General features: G+C 57.4%; 1 protein-coding gene across 4 annotated transcripts in view; it reads right to left on the reverse strand.

Moving 5' to 3' along the window:
* Window positions 1-13,656, reverse strand: part of IFT122 (intraflagellar transport 122) — a 68,960-nt gene that overhangs the window by 16,061 nt on the left and 39,243 nt on the right. For all 4 annotated transcript variants that reach the window (XM_070776900.1, XM_070776899.1, XM_070776898.1 and 1 more), the window contains 3 exons: window positions 10,625-10,765; window positions 6,994-7,047; window positions 4,038-4,199 (listed from right to left, as the gene is read on the reverse strand). In XM_070776900.1, coding sequence (XP_070633001.1) covers window positions 4,038-4,199; window positions 6,994-7,047; window positions 10,625-10,765 — 357 coding nt within the window. The remainder of the gene's footprint in view (window positions 1-4,037; window positions 4,200-6,993; window positions 7,048-10,624; window positions 10,766-13,656) is intronic.

Raw genomic sequence — 13,656 nt, forward strand, 5'->3', positions numbered from 1 at the left:
GTCAAGGACAGCGGCCCTCAACACTTCCTGCCTGTCCCGCCAACGGCCACGTGTCCTCCAGCTGAACAATGTGTTCCGGACTCGCGGGAGTGCTGTGCACAAGCTCCGTGGCGCGGGAGGCTCATGGTCAAGGCGCTTTGTTTGCTTCTTCTTCACGCAGAGCCTGATGCGTGTGTGACTTTACACAATTTCGGATACACAGACCTAGTGGCACCTTTACTCAGAGTAAGGATGACCCCCTCCCCACCCCACCACACCTCAGACTGAGGCTGGGGGTCCCCTGAACTCAGACGGGATGGCTTCCAGAGTTCCCGGAGGGCCCCGCAGCTGCCACCGCACTGCAGGATGTCTGTTTCCTGACTCTGTTCACCTTCTGCCACCTGAACTCGGGGCACGATCCCCTCGGCTCTGCCCTGGCTGTTTGCCAGGTGAACCATTCTGGTGAACCACTTCTCAACCGGATGCTCGGAAACCAGGGCTGAGTTTGGGTCTGCGGGGCTGGGGCCAACAGGAGGCCATGGGGATCTGAGGCAGAGGGAAGGGGCTTGCAGAGACCCCGTGAAGGAGAGAGAGGCTGCTGGACCTGGGGGGCTCCAGAGCCTGTGTTCCTTCCACCACAGTGGGCCAGAGGGGCCATGCCCAGCTTCCCTGGGTTTGGCCTGAGGATTCACGAGAAACAGCTTCAGAAGAGCACTTCTTCTCAGGATACGGTTACCCAAAGTATGTGCATGGGGGCCGCCAGAGTTGAGGCAGCTTTGGTGCTGACAATTTTAAAGGTGGGGCTTTTCACAAAGAGAAATTGTGAGAGCTTAAGAGCACAGCCCCGTGTGCCTCCTCAGCAGCAGTTTGTCTCGGGAATAGAGTGCCCTGCGGAGTCTGTGCCGTGCAGAGCTCACAAAGCCTGAGAAAGCACGCCTCTCCCCTGATTAGCACTCACTTGTCAGGAAAGTGCAGTCAATGTATGCTGAAAACCCACTCGAACAATTAGCGTTCTCTTCTTTTTCCATTTGCTTTCAGCATAATTGGGTAGCCTCTAAAATAACACATTAGATGGGCCGAAGGCGAGCGATTCTTTAAGGGGAGGACGGAGCATCACGACCCTGACGCTGAGGCGCCAATGAAAGACAGGTCACTGCAGCTCACGTGGGGAGGGGGCTAGGACGGCCGCCGGGGCCGGAGACGCCTGGCTTGGGCCCTTAAGGACACGGCCTTTACTCTCGGTAGCTACAGTGCCGACCCTTTATGCCAAAGCAAAGCCAGAAGCTCTGCTGACCGGATTGGTTAAAAGAGGTGAGTGGCTGGAGAAAACAGGCATCCTGAGAGAACACAAATGTCCTTCAGAGTGAGTGCTCATGGACTGCGGTATAACTGTGGTGAGAAGGGTTAGAGGCCAAGGGCGAGCCAGGAGCTTGGCTGCTCGACTAGACCAGCCAGGGGCACAACACACAGGCTTCGTGAAGGAGCCTGCCCCAGCCCGCAGCCCGGCTCCAGAAGCTCTGACCTAACTGAAGTTGAGTCTAATGCTTCCTCTAACAAGATGGCTTTCCAAAGGTTCTTTGGTTCCACGGTGCTGACTTACATGTTATCTGGGGCTGTGGCAAAGGCGTTGTCCTGGAGTGGACAGAAAGAGGCCGTGCTGAGTGATGAGCGAGACTAAACAGTGCCCTCGCGAGCGCTGATTCTGATCAGGACATACCACATGAGAGTTAAGAGCACTATAATCCCCTTTATCACCAGATAAACATGTCACTTACCCGGAAAGCATACAATTTATTTGTACGTGGGAATGTAATTTAAAAATTTTCTGAAAACCAGATTGAATCTTGGGAAGCAATTCTCAAGTAAACAAAAACACGCCACGTTAATAAGCACTGTGTCCCCCTCCCCCCGCCGTAACGCGTATGCACGCACGCTCTCAGACTGTGGGTGGGGAGGGTGTGTCCCCCCCACCCCCCGACGTAACTCGTATGCACGCACGCTCTCAGACTGTGGGTGGGGAGGGTGTGTTCCCCCCCTACCCCCCGACGTAATGCGTATGCACGCATGCTCTCAGACTGTGGGGGGGGGGGCCCAAACGGAACCAACCTACTGGGATCCTACTTGGAATTTTACCAAAGACTGAGACCAAAAACAACGCCCAGCGTATTTACCTTCGTGGAGAGGCAGACCAGATGGGCTGTGTAAATGGCTGCCTTTCTGGGTGGGAGACTCTAGGCGCACGAAGCCCACTGGAAGTGTGATTGGGGGTATTCCCGTGCAGGGGCAGGGTGGGGTGGGCAGGGGGCAGCCCTGAAGGACAAGCACACTGTGGTCCTGCCTGGCTTCGCTCGTTCTCCCAACCTTTCTGAGCTGAGCTGGGCGAGGTCACCCTCCAAAGAGGAGCTGGAGGCTGAGTAAAGTGAAGTGCCTTCCCCAGGTCACCCACAGGGAGGCCAGGCCTCACGCCCGCTCCCTGGACAGCAGTGCAAGGCACCGTCTCCGATGCCGCAGCTGCCCACGGGACTTCTCAGAGGTTCCAGGGGGCGGCTGGCCCAGAAGAACCACCACGATTAGCCAATCCCAGTGCCCAGTCTAGCCTCAGGGATGCGCTCCTTTAGGTCAAGGTTTTATTCTTGCTTTAAACGTTATTATCCCCAGAAAGAGACACGCTGAGTTAGGTGTTCTCAGTGTGATCACGCTGTTATACAGCGTGTGTGTGTGTGTGTGTGTGCACGCACACGTGTGTGTGCTGGGGTTTGGTGGGAGGCGAGGGTACAAAAGTTGAAGAGGGCAAAATGGGGTCAGCTGAAGCAGCCAGGCCCGAGGGACGGAACAAAGGAACCACCAAGGAAGAGACGGGCTGCGGCCCGTGCTCGGCCAGGTGCCGAGGACCAGCAAGTCCGGGCCTGCATCATAGCGACCCAGGTACTGCCGTTCGCCCAGGGCCTCACAGAGGCGCTGAAGACAGCGCACAGCCGTCCTCAGGAACAGAAGCGCAGGGGGACGATGGGGAGGGCTTTCCATCTTGAACTTGCTAGATAATTACCACGAACAGCCTCTAACTGCTTGTGGCTGATGACTCACTGAACATTCGGAGGCCGTGAGGTTACTGGGAGACAGGGTAACAAGGGTACCTTCAGGCTGAAGCTGAAGCTCCAACACTGGCCACCTGATGCGAAAAGCTGACTCTGGAAAAGACCCTGATGCTGGAAGGCAGGAGGAGAAGGGGGCGACAGAGGATGAGACGGTTGGATGGCATCACCGACTCAATGGACGTGACCAAGCCCCGGGAGATGGTGGACAGGGAAGCCTGGCGTGCTGCAAAGTCCGTGGGGTCGCAAAGAGTCGGACACGACTGAGCAACTGAACAACAAACTGTGGCAGGCAGACCTGGCTGCTCTAGGCGCCCACCCTCTCTTCACCTGCGCTCGGCCCGCCTGCAGGTGTCCTGGTGGTCTGAGCGCCGTGGGGGGACCTGCTCTCACACAAGCCATGAGGAGCCAGGAAGACCCTTGTGTGCCTTTAACGGACCAGACCTGGAGACTCGGCTTATCAGGGCCTCCATTTGCAAGAGGATGTCAGCCCTCCACCCCACACGGGCAACAGGGGCGGTGGGCTCACACATGGGCAGGGCCTCCGTCGTGGCGCCTCTGACGCCCTGCAAGAGGGCCAGCGCTAAGAGGAGCAGGCATTCAGGAGGCCTTGGCCGGAGTGAACCACGCGGGCCCCCGTGACAACAGCTGAGCCAGCTCAGGCCTGAGGACACGGACGCTCAGCGACTTCTGACAGAGGCTGGAGGGAACTGGTGGGAGACAGAACCTCCAACCCTTACCAAGGGGACTCCGCTGGTTAGGACGCACCGTCCACTGTCTCTGAACCACCACGCTCTGCCCCTTGTGACGTCAGCCTAAAAGGTCGGCGGCGGGCCAGGTCTACCCGGTCAGTGGCCACTGACGGTCCCCCTGTTGACCAACCCGCCCATGCTCTTTCCGAGGCCGCGGGCCACGGTCCGGTCCATGCGGCGTCTGGGAAGGCAGCCCGGAGGCGGCGGCGGGTACCTTGGCGTACTCGAACATGCGCAGTTCCGTGTACATGTCGAGCGCGAGGTTCTCGTGCCCGCTCCTCTTGTACAGTTTGGCGGCCTCGTGGAACTTCCCCTGGTAGGAAAACACATCTGCCAGAAACAGGTCATTGTTGGTCTCTCCCCGCTTCTTCCGCTCCTGGAAAAATTAGAAGCACAGGAAATGGTCTCCGCAGCCGTGGCAGGAAGCGCCCTTTACAAAGGTCCGCCGTGGCTATTTCAAGTTAAGCCCCTGGGCCTTCCTACTGGAACCTACGCTTGGCTCCTGGGCTGCTGTGTCTCTCACCTCGGTTTCTGGTGGGAATGCCTGACAACAAAAGCAGATTTTTTTTCCCCCCAGATGAGGGAAGATCAAAAGAGACGCAAACTTGTTTAATGGAAATTCCTCACAGTGGCTTCCTTACATATCCTTCCAAGGAAATGACTGCATGGTTAGGATGGGGTGTGCTGCCCACTCCTGGGGACCCCCAAGCTCCAAGAACTCCCAAACCCCCAGGCCTGGTTTGGCTGGGTTGTGACTCATGATCATGGTGGACAAGGGGAGAGTATTTTAGCGTTTCCTCTTGAGAAAAAGACATAACGAGTCTTATGTTCCTTCCACTGAAGAGAAGTGAGCGACGCTGTGTGCTGAGCATCTGCCAGGCGCCGGGTGTCCTCACCCAGGGTCACGCTGCCCAGAGCCCAGCCTCGGGACAGGGGCGGGTGGGATCACACGGGGCTGGGGTTGGACTGCGTCTAACTCCAGACACTCTTTGCTCTACATAATCCTGCCTTTGGAAACCAGTAGTCGTCCCCAAGGACACACCTGTCGAGTGCCCGCCCCGCGCTGCACGCGTGATCGACGTGTACACGGTTGCACGCACGCAGAGGCGCAGCAGTGCTCAGGGTGACAGCAAGCGGGGCCCTCCTCCCGCCGTGGGAGGGCGTGGCCATTAGTCTGCCGCTCAGGCTGCTTGTAAACACTCAGCGGCTCCCATCTCTCATCCCTGGCAGTCTCGCTTTGCTTGGTTTCTAGCAAGCGCACCGCAGAGGAGGAACACGGGACACCAAAGCAAACTCCTAGACAAGCTGGTGAAAGTTACAACAGCTGGAGGCAACAAGCTTCCCCACAGACAGAAAAGGATTTATAAAAACCAAAAGGAAAGCAAACCCACACTATGCGTAGTTTACGCTAGTCAGCCAAATAAGCTGACTTCTAATTGTGGGAAATAAATTAAAATCTCGCAGTGGGATAAGCAAATAGGTTTTGCAGGGTGTGGAATTTAGGCCAAATCCGTTGCAGTCCCCAGAACCTCACCAGGATCAGAGCAAACGATTCCGTGGGCTTAGCGAGTAAGAATCGCGCAGACAGACTCTCTCCAGCCTGCTTCCAGCCCAGCGGCAGCTCACTGACCCAAGAGGCACCTGGTAAGGAACCCGGGTTCTCTGGAATAACAGTGAATGCGAGAAGCAAGCCACGGAGGCCTCAGAGCAAACAAAATGGATCCTTGCCCAAAGGCCCTTTACCCTTTCTCCAGGGACAGTTCTTCCAAGGTTCCTCTGCCTGGCTCAGAACACGTCGGAAGACACTGCACGTGTCATCTCAGGAAGACGTGGTAAACGGCCAGAGTCGGTCCTCACAGAGGCCAGTTACTTTTGCATAGAGAAAAATCACACGCCGTGGCCTCGTCTTAAGACTCCTAGATCCAGACTGGTTGACCTACAAACACGGCCCTGCTACTCAAAAGCAGTCCTGGCCGCCATGGGTAGACGACTCTGAACACGCCCTGCCCCGTGCAGGTAAGGACGGTGCAGAGGATGCACTGGGGAGGGCGGGGATGTGCAGGGCGAGCTCCGGGAGCAGCTTCTTAGAAGGCCACATGGCCCCGACTAGGGACCGCAGGGGCCTGGAAGACGGAACTGGCTTGAATTCTAACCCGGCCTTCTGCTTTGGGGACACAGACACAGCCTCTCTGAGCCTTAGTTTTATTTCTCAAATAAGGATACGAAGAGCAGCTGCCTCGTGAAGCTGTTGTGAGGCTGTAAAATTGTGTACATGTGGCTCACGCGTGCGGCACGGAGCAGGCACTCGACAAATGGCAACAATTACCAGGCCGGGGCGGCCGTGAGCTCCCGCACGCCTCTCCTCCATGCGACTCTCTGCCCACGGGGCTCAGCATGCGGCCTGGCCCGCGACAGGTGTTTAGGATGCTGAACTGAGCCAGAGGGACGAGACATTTGCTGGTTTCCTCACAACTTCCATATGTGAATTCAAATGTATCTCACATTCCCAGAGCCTCACAATAAATCTGTTCTGAAGGAGAAATACGTACACCTTTTCACAGACAGACAGCATGAAGAGACATGGGGATAGAAAGTCTCCCATCCCCCAGCAAATGGTATAGGCGGAACCAGCCTCTTGGGGCCCCCACTGCCCCCAGGGTGGCCGATGAGGAGGGCGGGCTACGGGAAGGGCTCAGCGTTCTGAGGGTGCAGCCCCCCCACCCCAGGGCCCATCCCAGGGGGTGGGCGCAGACCACGTGCATTTGGGAAACGCTGCTTCCACGGGCATACTGTGCAGCCCTAGAGAGGGTGGTGACGAGCTAACAGGCACTGCGAGCATGGAATCTGGCTCCCGAGAACCTGTTTAATCAACCTTCGAGGTCGGTCTCATCCCATCGTTTAGCCCTCCCAGCTACCCTGCGAGGTTGGTCTCGTTCCATTTCCCAGACAAGAAACCAGAGCTCTGACAGACGAGGCACCCGCTGGGCTCGCCCAGCTCCCAAGGGACAGTCCGGACTCCTGGCTCCCATGCGCCGGCCCCCCTCTGTGGGCACCCTGCCCTCCCACTGGACACCCATGGGCTCCTGCCACGAGGCCTCCAGGCGCCCGCCTGGCAACCACTGACAGCATGTGTACGCTGCCCTGAGAAGGAAGAACACTTCATCCTTTACCTCAATGCTGTTGATGAGCTCTAAATACCGGAGGTCTTGTACTCTGGTGAAGGCCTACAGGGGAAGAAGAAATGAAAGAAAATCAGCTGCCTTCTGGGCTTCAAAAGTGGGTGATTGGCTGGGGGTGGGAAGTCGAGCTTTAGCAAGTGAGCCAGTAAGGTGGGGGAGGTGTGGGGGGGAGAAGTGAGCACTGATTAATCACCCTGCGTGCGTTTGGGAGGGTTCTGCCACTCACGCATCGCTCACTTTGGGACTAGGTCAACAAAACCCGGACGGTGCAGTCGGCAGTGGGGCTGGCTTGCGGGATTCTCTATGCGCCAGGGAGGACCAGGCCCATGGAGCCTCCCAGGCAGCAGCATCAGAGGAGGAGTGGGGGCAGGGACCAACTGAGGAGAGACCACACGTCCACCCTAGTGACCGGGGCGGAGCGCGGGAGACAGCCATGCCTTCCACAGGGCACACACAGGGCGGCGCTGAGGGAGGGGACGGGGCAGAGCTGAGCAGGAACAGACATGGCTTCTGGAAGGAAGAGGGAGGCAGGCAATGAATCACTCCTCGTCCCTGGAAGCAAACCCTTACGTAAACCTGACCAGTGCAGCTTGCCCTGGACTCACTGTAAAGCCAGAGATTTCAACCCATGGGCTACTAGAACATTTGAGGCAGCCTTCTGCAGGAGAACGGCTGCTTGCTAAGCCTCTTTTACAGTTTTCAGATCCTGCAAGGGCTGCAAAGGAGCACAGCCCACCCGTCAGGAGGCTCTTCGTGGGCCTTTGCTGCCAGCATCCTCCCAGGCATGCTCCTCTGCACCATCCCGTGGGAAATGGGCTGACATGCGCCCGCAGGAGGCAGCAGATCCAGGAGCCTTAGAACAACCACCCCCGCCAACTGCTCTCTCTGCTTAGCTGCATGACACCCTCCATCCTAAAAGGCCGGGGAAGTGGACAGGTCATCCGGCCTCCAGCTGCCTCATGGATGACCACAGGGTGACTTCATCTTTTCACCCTGCAGGGCCAGGCGTCCCTCCTGCAATTCAGGGGCCTGTATTCTAAAGGGTGAGGCAGGCAGGTGAAAGAGACCACAAAGCCTCCCTGAGCCAAGAGCTATACAGTTACAAACTGGATGCCCTGGAGAAAGTAGACTCACTAACTAGCAACGGGCAGTGGTGGGAGGCAGGACTCAGCAAAGCGCTGAGGGGCAGGAAGCTACCAGAGGGCACCCCTAGAGAGGGGTTCCCGAAGGAGTCAGGCAGGCATCACACGAGCAAAGGGGTGGATGGCCCAAAGCACCCATCTCCACGCAGGTCTGACAAGCCACCTTCGAGACCCAGGCTTCCTGGAAGCAACTGACGGGGACGTCTGGCCAAGCGGAGAGAGGAAAGAAGGAGCCTTTGGGGTCTCAGTCCTGTCTGGGGGCCCTGAACCTGCCCTGGCCCCACCTCCAGGCCGCCAACAGCTTTCTCCAGATGGGGGCAAGGTAGCAGGTCCCCTCTGTGGGCCTTCTAGGTCTGCTCGGCTAGGATTCCAGGACTTGCCACCATGAGAAACCTGTCTCTGAGTTCCTTCAGCCCTGACATATCCTGCAGAGTCAGGGGTGCCCTGGTGGGACCTGGTCAGAGTGGTCAGAGTCACAAGGCCCCAGGATAACCTCAAGCAGGGGGAGGTGTGGGAACAAACGGAGTTGTGCTCAGGCCCGTCCGGCAGGCAAGGCAGCTCTCCTGCGCCACCTAGTGGAGGCGCTGGCCTCTCACAGGGACCCACCCTGCACCCTCCCGTGCCTGGGAGACTGCAAAGCAGCAAATCGCAGCCAGTCTGGATAAAATGATCAAGTTCTAGTCTAGGGTTAAAATTCTGTGGGCTTCACACAATAAATAATCTCTATTCTCAGGGAGGGTGTGGGAGATACAGGATAGTGGGGGGAGGAATTTCAAGTTAGTTTTTGTCCAATCAAACATCTGCTGAGCTCCTAACGGCTGAGGTACCGTGCTAAGTGGGCTTCCCAGGTGGCTCAGGGGTAAAGAACCCACCTGCCGATGCAGGAGATGCGGGTTCGAGGGGGTTCGATCCCTGGGTCAGGAAGATCCCTTGGAGAAGGAAATGGCAGCCCACTCCAGTATTCTTGCCTGGAGAATTCCACAGACAGAGGAACCTAGCAGGCTACGTTCCATGGGGTCGCAAAGAGTCGGACACGACTGAGCGACTGAACAACAATTGTGCTAGGCAGTGTTGGCTGAGTCTGGGAAGAAACTGATGCCTAGTTCCTGGGCATAAGGAACTGATGATCTCTAAGGAAGACTCCTCACTGCAATCCAGGCTGAAAACAAACAAAACACCGTCTAGGGCTCCTGTGTCATCCTTCACCCCTCCTGGCGTTTCTAGGGGCGGCGGGGGCGGGGGGTAGGTGGTGGTGGTGGAAACCCCTCCATGGACTTGCCTCCTGTCCCCTCTGAGTTCTCAAGAATTGGAACAGCCCTACCTCCTCTGTTACCACTTTTCTGACACTTAGTAGATCTAAGACCGATACAGATAATTACTACATCATGATCATCTTACTTGTTTTAATCACAGCCAGCGTTTGGCCAACCACCGGCATTTTAGAACCCCTTCTACAATGTGGGGGTGAAGCCTAAGGACACCAGGTCACCCAGGCATGTCAGCTGGTGGGTGTTCTCCCCATCCCTGCTGAGGGAGCGGGAGGACGAGGCTCCCTGGGGTCTGCCAGCCCGTGCGGGCACAACTGTGCCCAGCCAGCCTGCCCAGTCCCCGGCCAGCCCGTGAGGGCACCACAGTGCCCAGCCAGCCTGCCCAGTTCCGGCCCGGTCTCCGTCCACTCTCTTCAGGCGCAGCAGCCTCAGCCTAGCACAGGGCGGGCACCACCCACTTCTGTAGCCCCCTGCCCACCAGCTGGGGGTACGGGCTAACTGAGGACCTGGTCCATGGACTATGGGAAGAAAAAGAGGGGAGGGGGAAGCAGGGGAGACACGACTGGAAGCCACTCATTCCCCCACCTCAGGTTTCCAATGAAAACCCATCTCAGAGACGTGGCTGGACCTTTTCTAACGTGTGGAAAGGGGGCAAACGTCTTCAAGCATTTCTGGAGTTCTAACAGACTCAGCCAGGCAATGCCGCCGTGAATAGAGGCCATGAGTCAGGCCGTGAAGGCGTGTGTGGAGTGGCGCTGGGTCAGAATCAGAGAGCCCGACCATTTCGTCCAATGGACCTAGTGGAGCGCCGAGAACAGCGCCGTGTAATAAACGGCCTAATACCGGTAAGTGCTTGCACCGATGATAAAAGCCACCGCTGACTGAGTGCTGATGAGGGGCACGCTTTAGCTGGGCGCTGGGCATGGATGAGAGCTAACAAGGCTGACGGCAGACTCTAGAGGACGCCCCTTCCGCGTCGGGCCTTACAGGCATCAGGTCCCTACAAGTCTGTGAGAAAGGGGCTCGCGGTCACCCAGCTCTTACACGTGAGCAGCCTCAGCAAGGCTGTGAGCGGCTGAGGCTCGCGGTCAGAAGGTGGCTGAGCTGGGGCCCCGGCACAGGCCAGTCTGAGCCCAGGGCCCAGGACAGCAGGCTTCGGCCTCTGCTAGGGACCCCACGAGGACAAACGCCCCGGCTCGCGTGGACGCTCACCTTCTTCGCTGTCTCAAACTCCAGTCCTTCCAGGGCTTCCATGGCCAGCTCGCGCCAGTCGGCATCGGTCACGCCCAGGCAGGCGATCTGGTAGGCTTCCCGGAACATCTTCCTGTCCAGGTACTGGTACATCGGGGCAGACTGGAGGGGTTCGGCAGCAGGAGAGAAGACTGCTCTCAGAGCAATGCACAGAGGCAGAGGCACACAAAGCCTGACCCCACAGAGCCGGGCCGCAGGGACCCCCAGCACCCAGCTCGGGCCTCCCCGGGCCCCGCTGATGGCCTTCCGTCCGGCCACTCCGTTCACAGCCGCTGAAGCATCATGTTCACAGCACACGCCTCCACGCCCCTCCCCTCCACCCCAACTGGCTGCCCCCACCTCCAGGGTTAGGGGGAGAGGGGGGCCTCATTACAAGATGTCACCCTCACCTGGATTGCCTTTGCCCCCGTCATTCTTTGCAAAGTACCTAAGTCACTTTGTTAGTCACTCAGTCATGTCCAGCTCTTCTGTGAGCCCATGAACTGTGGCTCACCAGCCTCCTCTGTCCATGGAATTTCCCAGTCAAGAACACTAGAGTGGGTTGCCATTCCCTTCTCCAGGGGATCTTCTTGATCCAGGGATCCAACCTGGGTCTCCCAAACTGCAGGCAGATTCTTTACCATCTGAGTCCACCAGGGAAGCTCAAGTCACTTCACAGTCAGGCCCTGTTAAAACGGCACTTCTCACAGAAGGTCCTCACAGACCCCTCAAGGGAAGGGGTCTGTCTGCCCCTTGTCCCGACCTCAGGCTCTATTTTAATTGTCAGCCTGTCCCCGTAAGGCTCACACAACCCGAGGGCGGCAGCGGGGCTGGACTGACCCCCCGGCAGGCCCTCAGCCTCTAATGCCTGTTCATGCTGCTGAAGGAACGAGCAGCATCACCAAGAGGCAGAGGCCTGGGATGGCCTTTACGAAGAGGGCCAAGAAACCTGCGGGTCCCAAGAAAGGCCGCCCTCTCCTCGTCCCTGGCGCTGGGAACCTTTCTCCCCCCCCTCGCCTAGGAAGGGCTGCCTCACCCTGACGCTTGTGAATGCTCCTAATAACTTCACGTTTTAGGTCTCCACAGTGCTTTTGGAGCCCCACAGCCCTGCGTGATGGGTGTTGCTGACTCAGTCGTGTCCAATTCTTTGCGACTCCATGGTCTGCAGCACGCCAGGCTTCCCTGTCCTTCACTATCTCCTGGAGCTTGCTCAAACTCATGTCCATTGAGTCACTGATGCCATCCAACCATCTCATCCTCTGTCGCCCCCTTCTCCTCCTGCCTTCAATCTTTCCCAGCTTCAGGCTGTTTTCCAATGAGTCGGCTGTTCGCGGCCAAAGTATTGGAGCTTCAGTGTCAGTCCTTTCAATGAATATTCAAGATTGATTTCCTTAGTAATGACTGGTTGGATCTCCTTGCTGTCCAAGGGACTGTCAAGAGTCTTCTCCCCAGTTCGAAAGCATCAGTTCTTCGGTGCTCAGGTGTTATCATCCCCTGACTACTGCCCAGAGACTGAGACTCGAGTGACTTGTTAAGGACCCAGAAGTGGAATGCAGAAGCCCTGGGGTTGGACCGGGGGCAAGCTGCCCAGGTTCCATGCCCCTCTCTGCTGTGTGTGTGTGTGTGTTCTCCTGCACATGAAAACAAGGGTGAATTGGGCCGTGGTGGCTTCCACAGCAAAAGGCCAGTCAGTAGGGCTGAGGCGCTGCCCCTGCCCAGGCCTCCTGGGCAGTGGACATCAATCAGCCAGCACTTCTGTGCTAATCGTTCCCAAATGTAGAGCTGGAAGTGCTGTTTTCTCCATTCGGGTCCTTTATCTTTGAAATTTCCTGTCCTGTTTTTTTAGCTTTAGATTGAAGGAAACTAACAGCAAGATTGCTCTGACAGCAAGATTGCTGCTGAATGCTCACCTTTTCCGCCCGGCCGCCCCACCCAGCTCTCCTCCCTTCGAGGCAGGCAGCAGGGTATCCTGGCCTGGCAAGCCCACATCCTCGCAGAGGGATTTGGGGTCAACAGATCAGCTTCTGTTGCCTGCCCAGCCCACTGGCGACCAGCGCTTTGAAAACGGGAAGGTGCCGGGAGAAAGCGAGCCTGCTCCCTCCCGTGCCGCACTTCTCATTTGTGGCTCCTCTCCGGCTCTCTGGTGAGCTTCCCTGGTGGCTCAGATGGTAAAGCGTCTGCCTGCAATGCGGGAGACCCAGGTTCGATCCCTGGGTTGAGAAGGTCTCCTGGAGAAGGAAATGGCAACCCACTCCAGTATTCTTGCCTGGAGAATCCCACAGACAGAGGAGCATGGTGGGCTACAGTCCATGGGGTCACAAAAAGTCGGAGGAGCATGGTAGGCTACAGTCCATGGGGTCACAAAAAGTCGGACACGACTGAGTGAGCTTCGCTTTCACTTTCCGGCTCTCCAAGCCTCTATGGGCTCAGATCAAGTGTCACCACCTCACAGAAACCTCCGCACGCTCCCCGAGAACACGGAGCTTTCCTTTCTAAACGCCTCTGGTGGACCACCTTTGTTCCAATTCAGTTGTTTTGTAGTGTTTGCCATTTAAAGATTGGGAAGAATAATAATAGGAATTGGGCCAGACAAAATCTGAAAGATGGACGCATTGAGCTCCACTGCACAGAGGGCGAGGGGCTGCTGCAGGCCGTGGCTGGTTAGGGGGCAGGGTCAGAACTCAAAGCTAGTTGTCTCCCCTCAAGGGACCCCCAGGTGGAGCCCCATGAGGGTGGGACAGGGACACGGATGACCAACCGAGCACGGAAACCATGGCTAAGACGGGCTGGCCTGGGAGGCGCCATCTGAGAATGGGAGCTTTAAAAGTATTCACACTGAACAAATGCCCTCTGAGCCCTGCTCGATCTCACTGTCGCATTCCAAGCATGAAGTCACCTCCGCCCCGAGGAGCCGGACCGATCTGGGGCTCGCCGCTCTACTTGGCAGCCCTGACGAACTCGTTCTTGCACAAGATGATGTCAATTTCGAAAAGAAACCAGAAATCCCCAGAGCA

The sequence above is a fragment of the Bos indicus genome, chromosome 22 (assembly GCF_029378745.1).
Source record: "Bos indicus isolate NIAB-ARS_2022 breed Sahiwal x Tharparkar chromosome 22, NIAB-ARS_B.indTharparkar_mat_pri_1.0, whole genome shotgun sequence".
Classification (NCBI taxonomy): Eukaryota; Metazoa; Chordata; class Mammalia; order Artiodactyla; family Bovidae; genus Bos; species Bos indicus.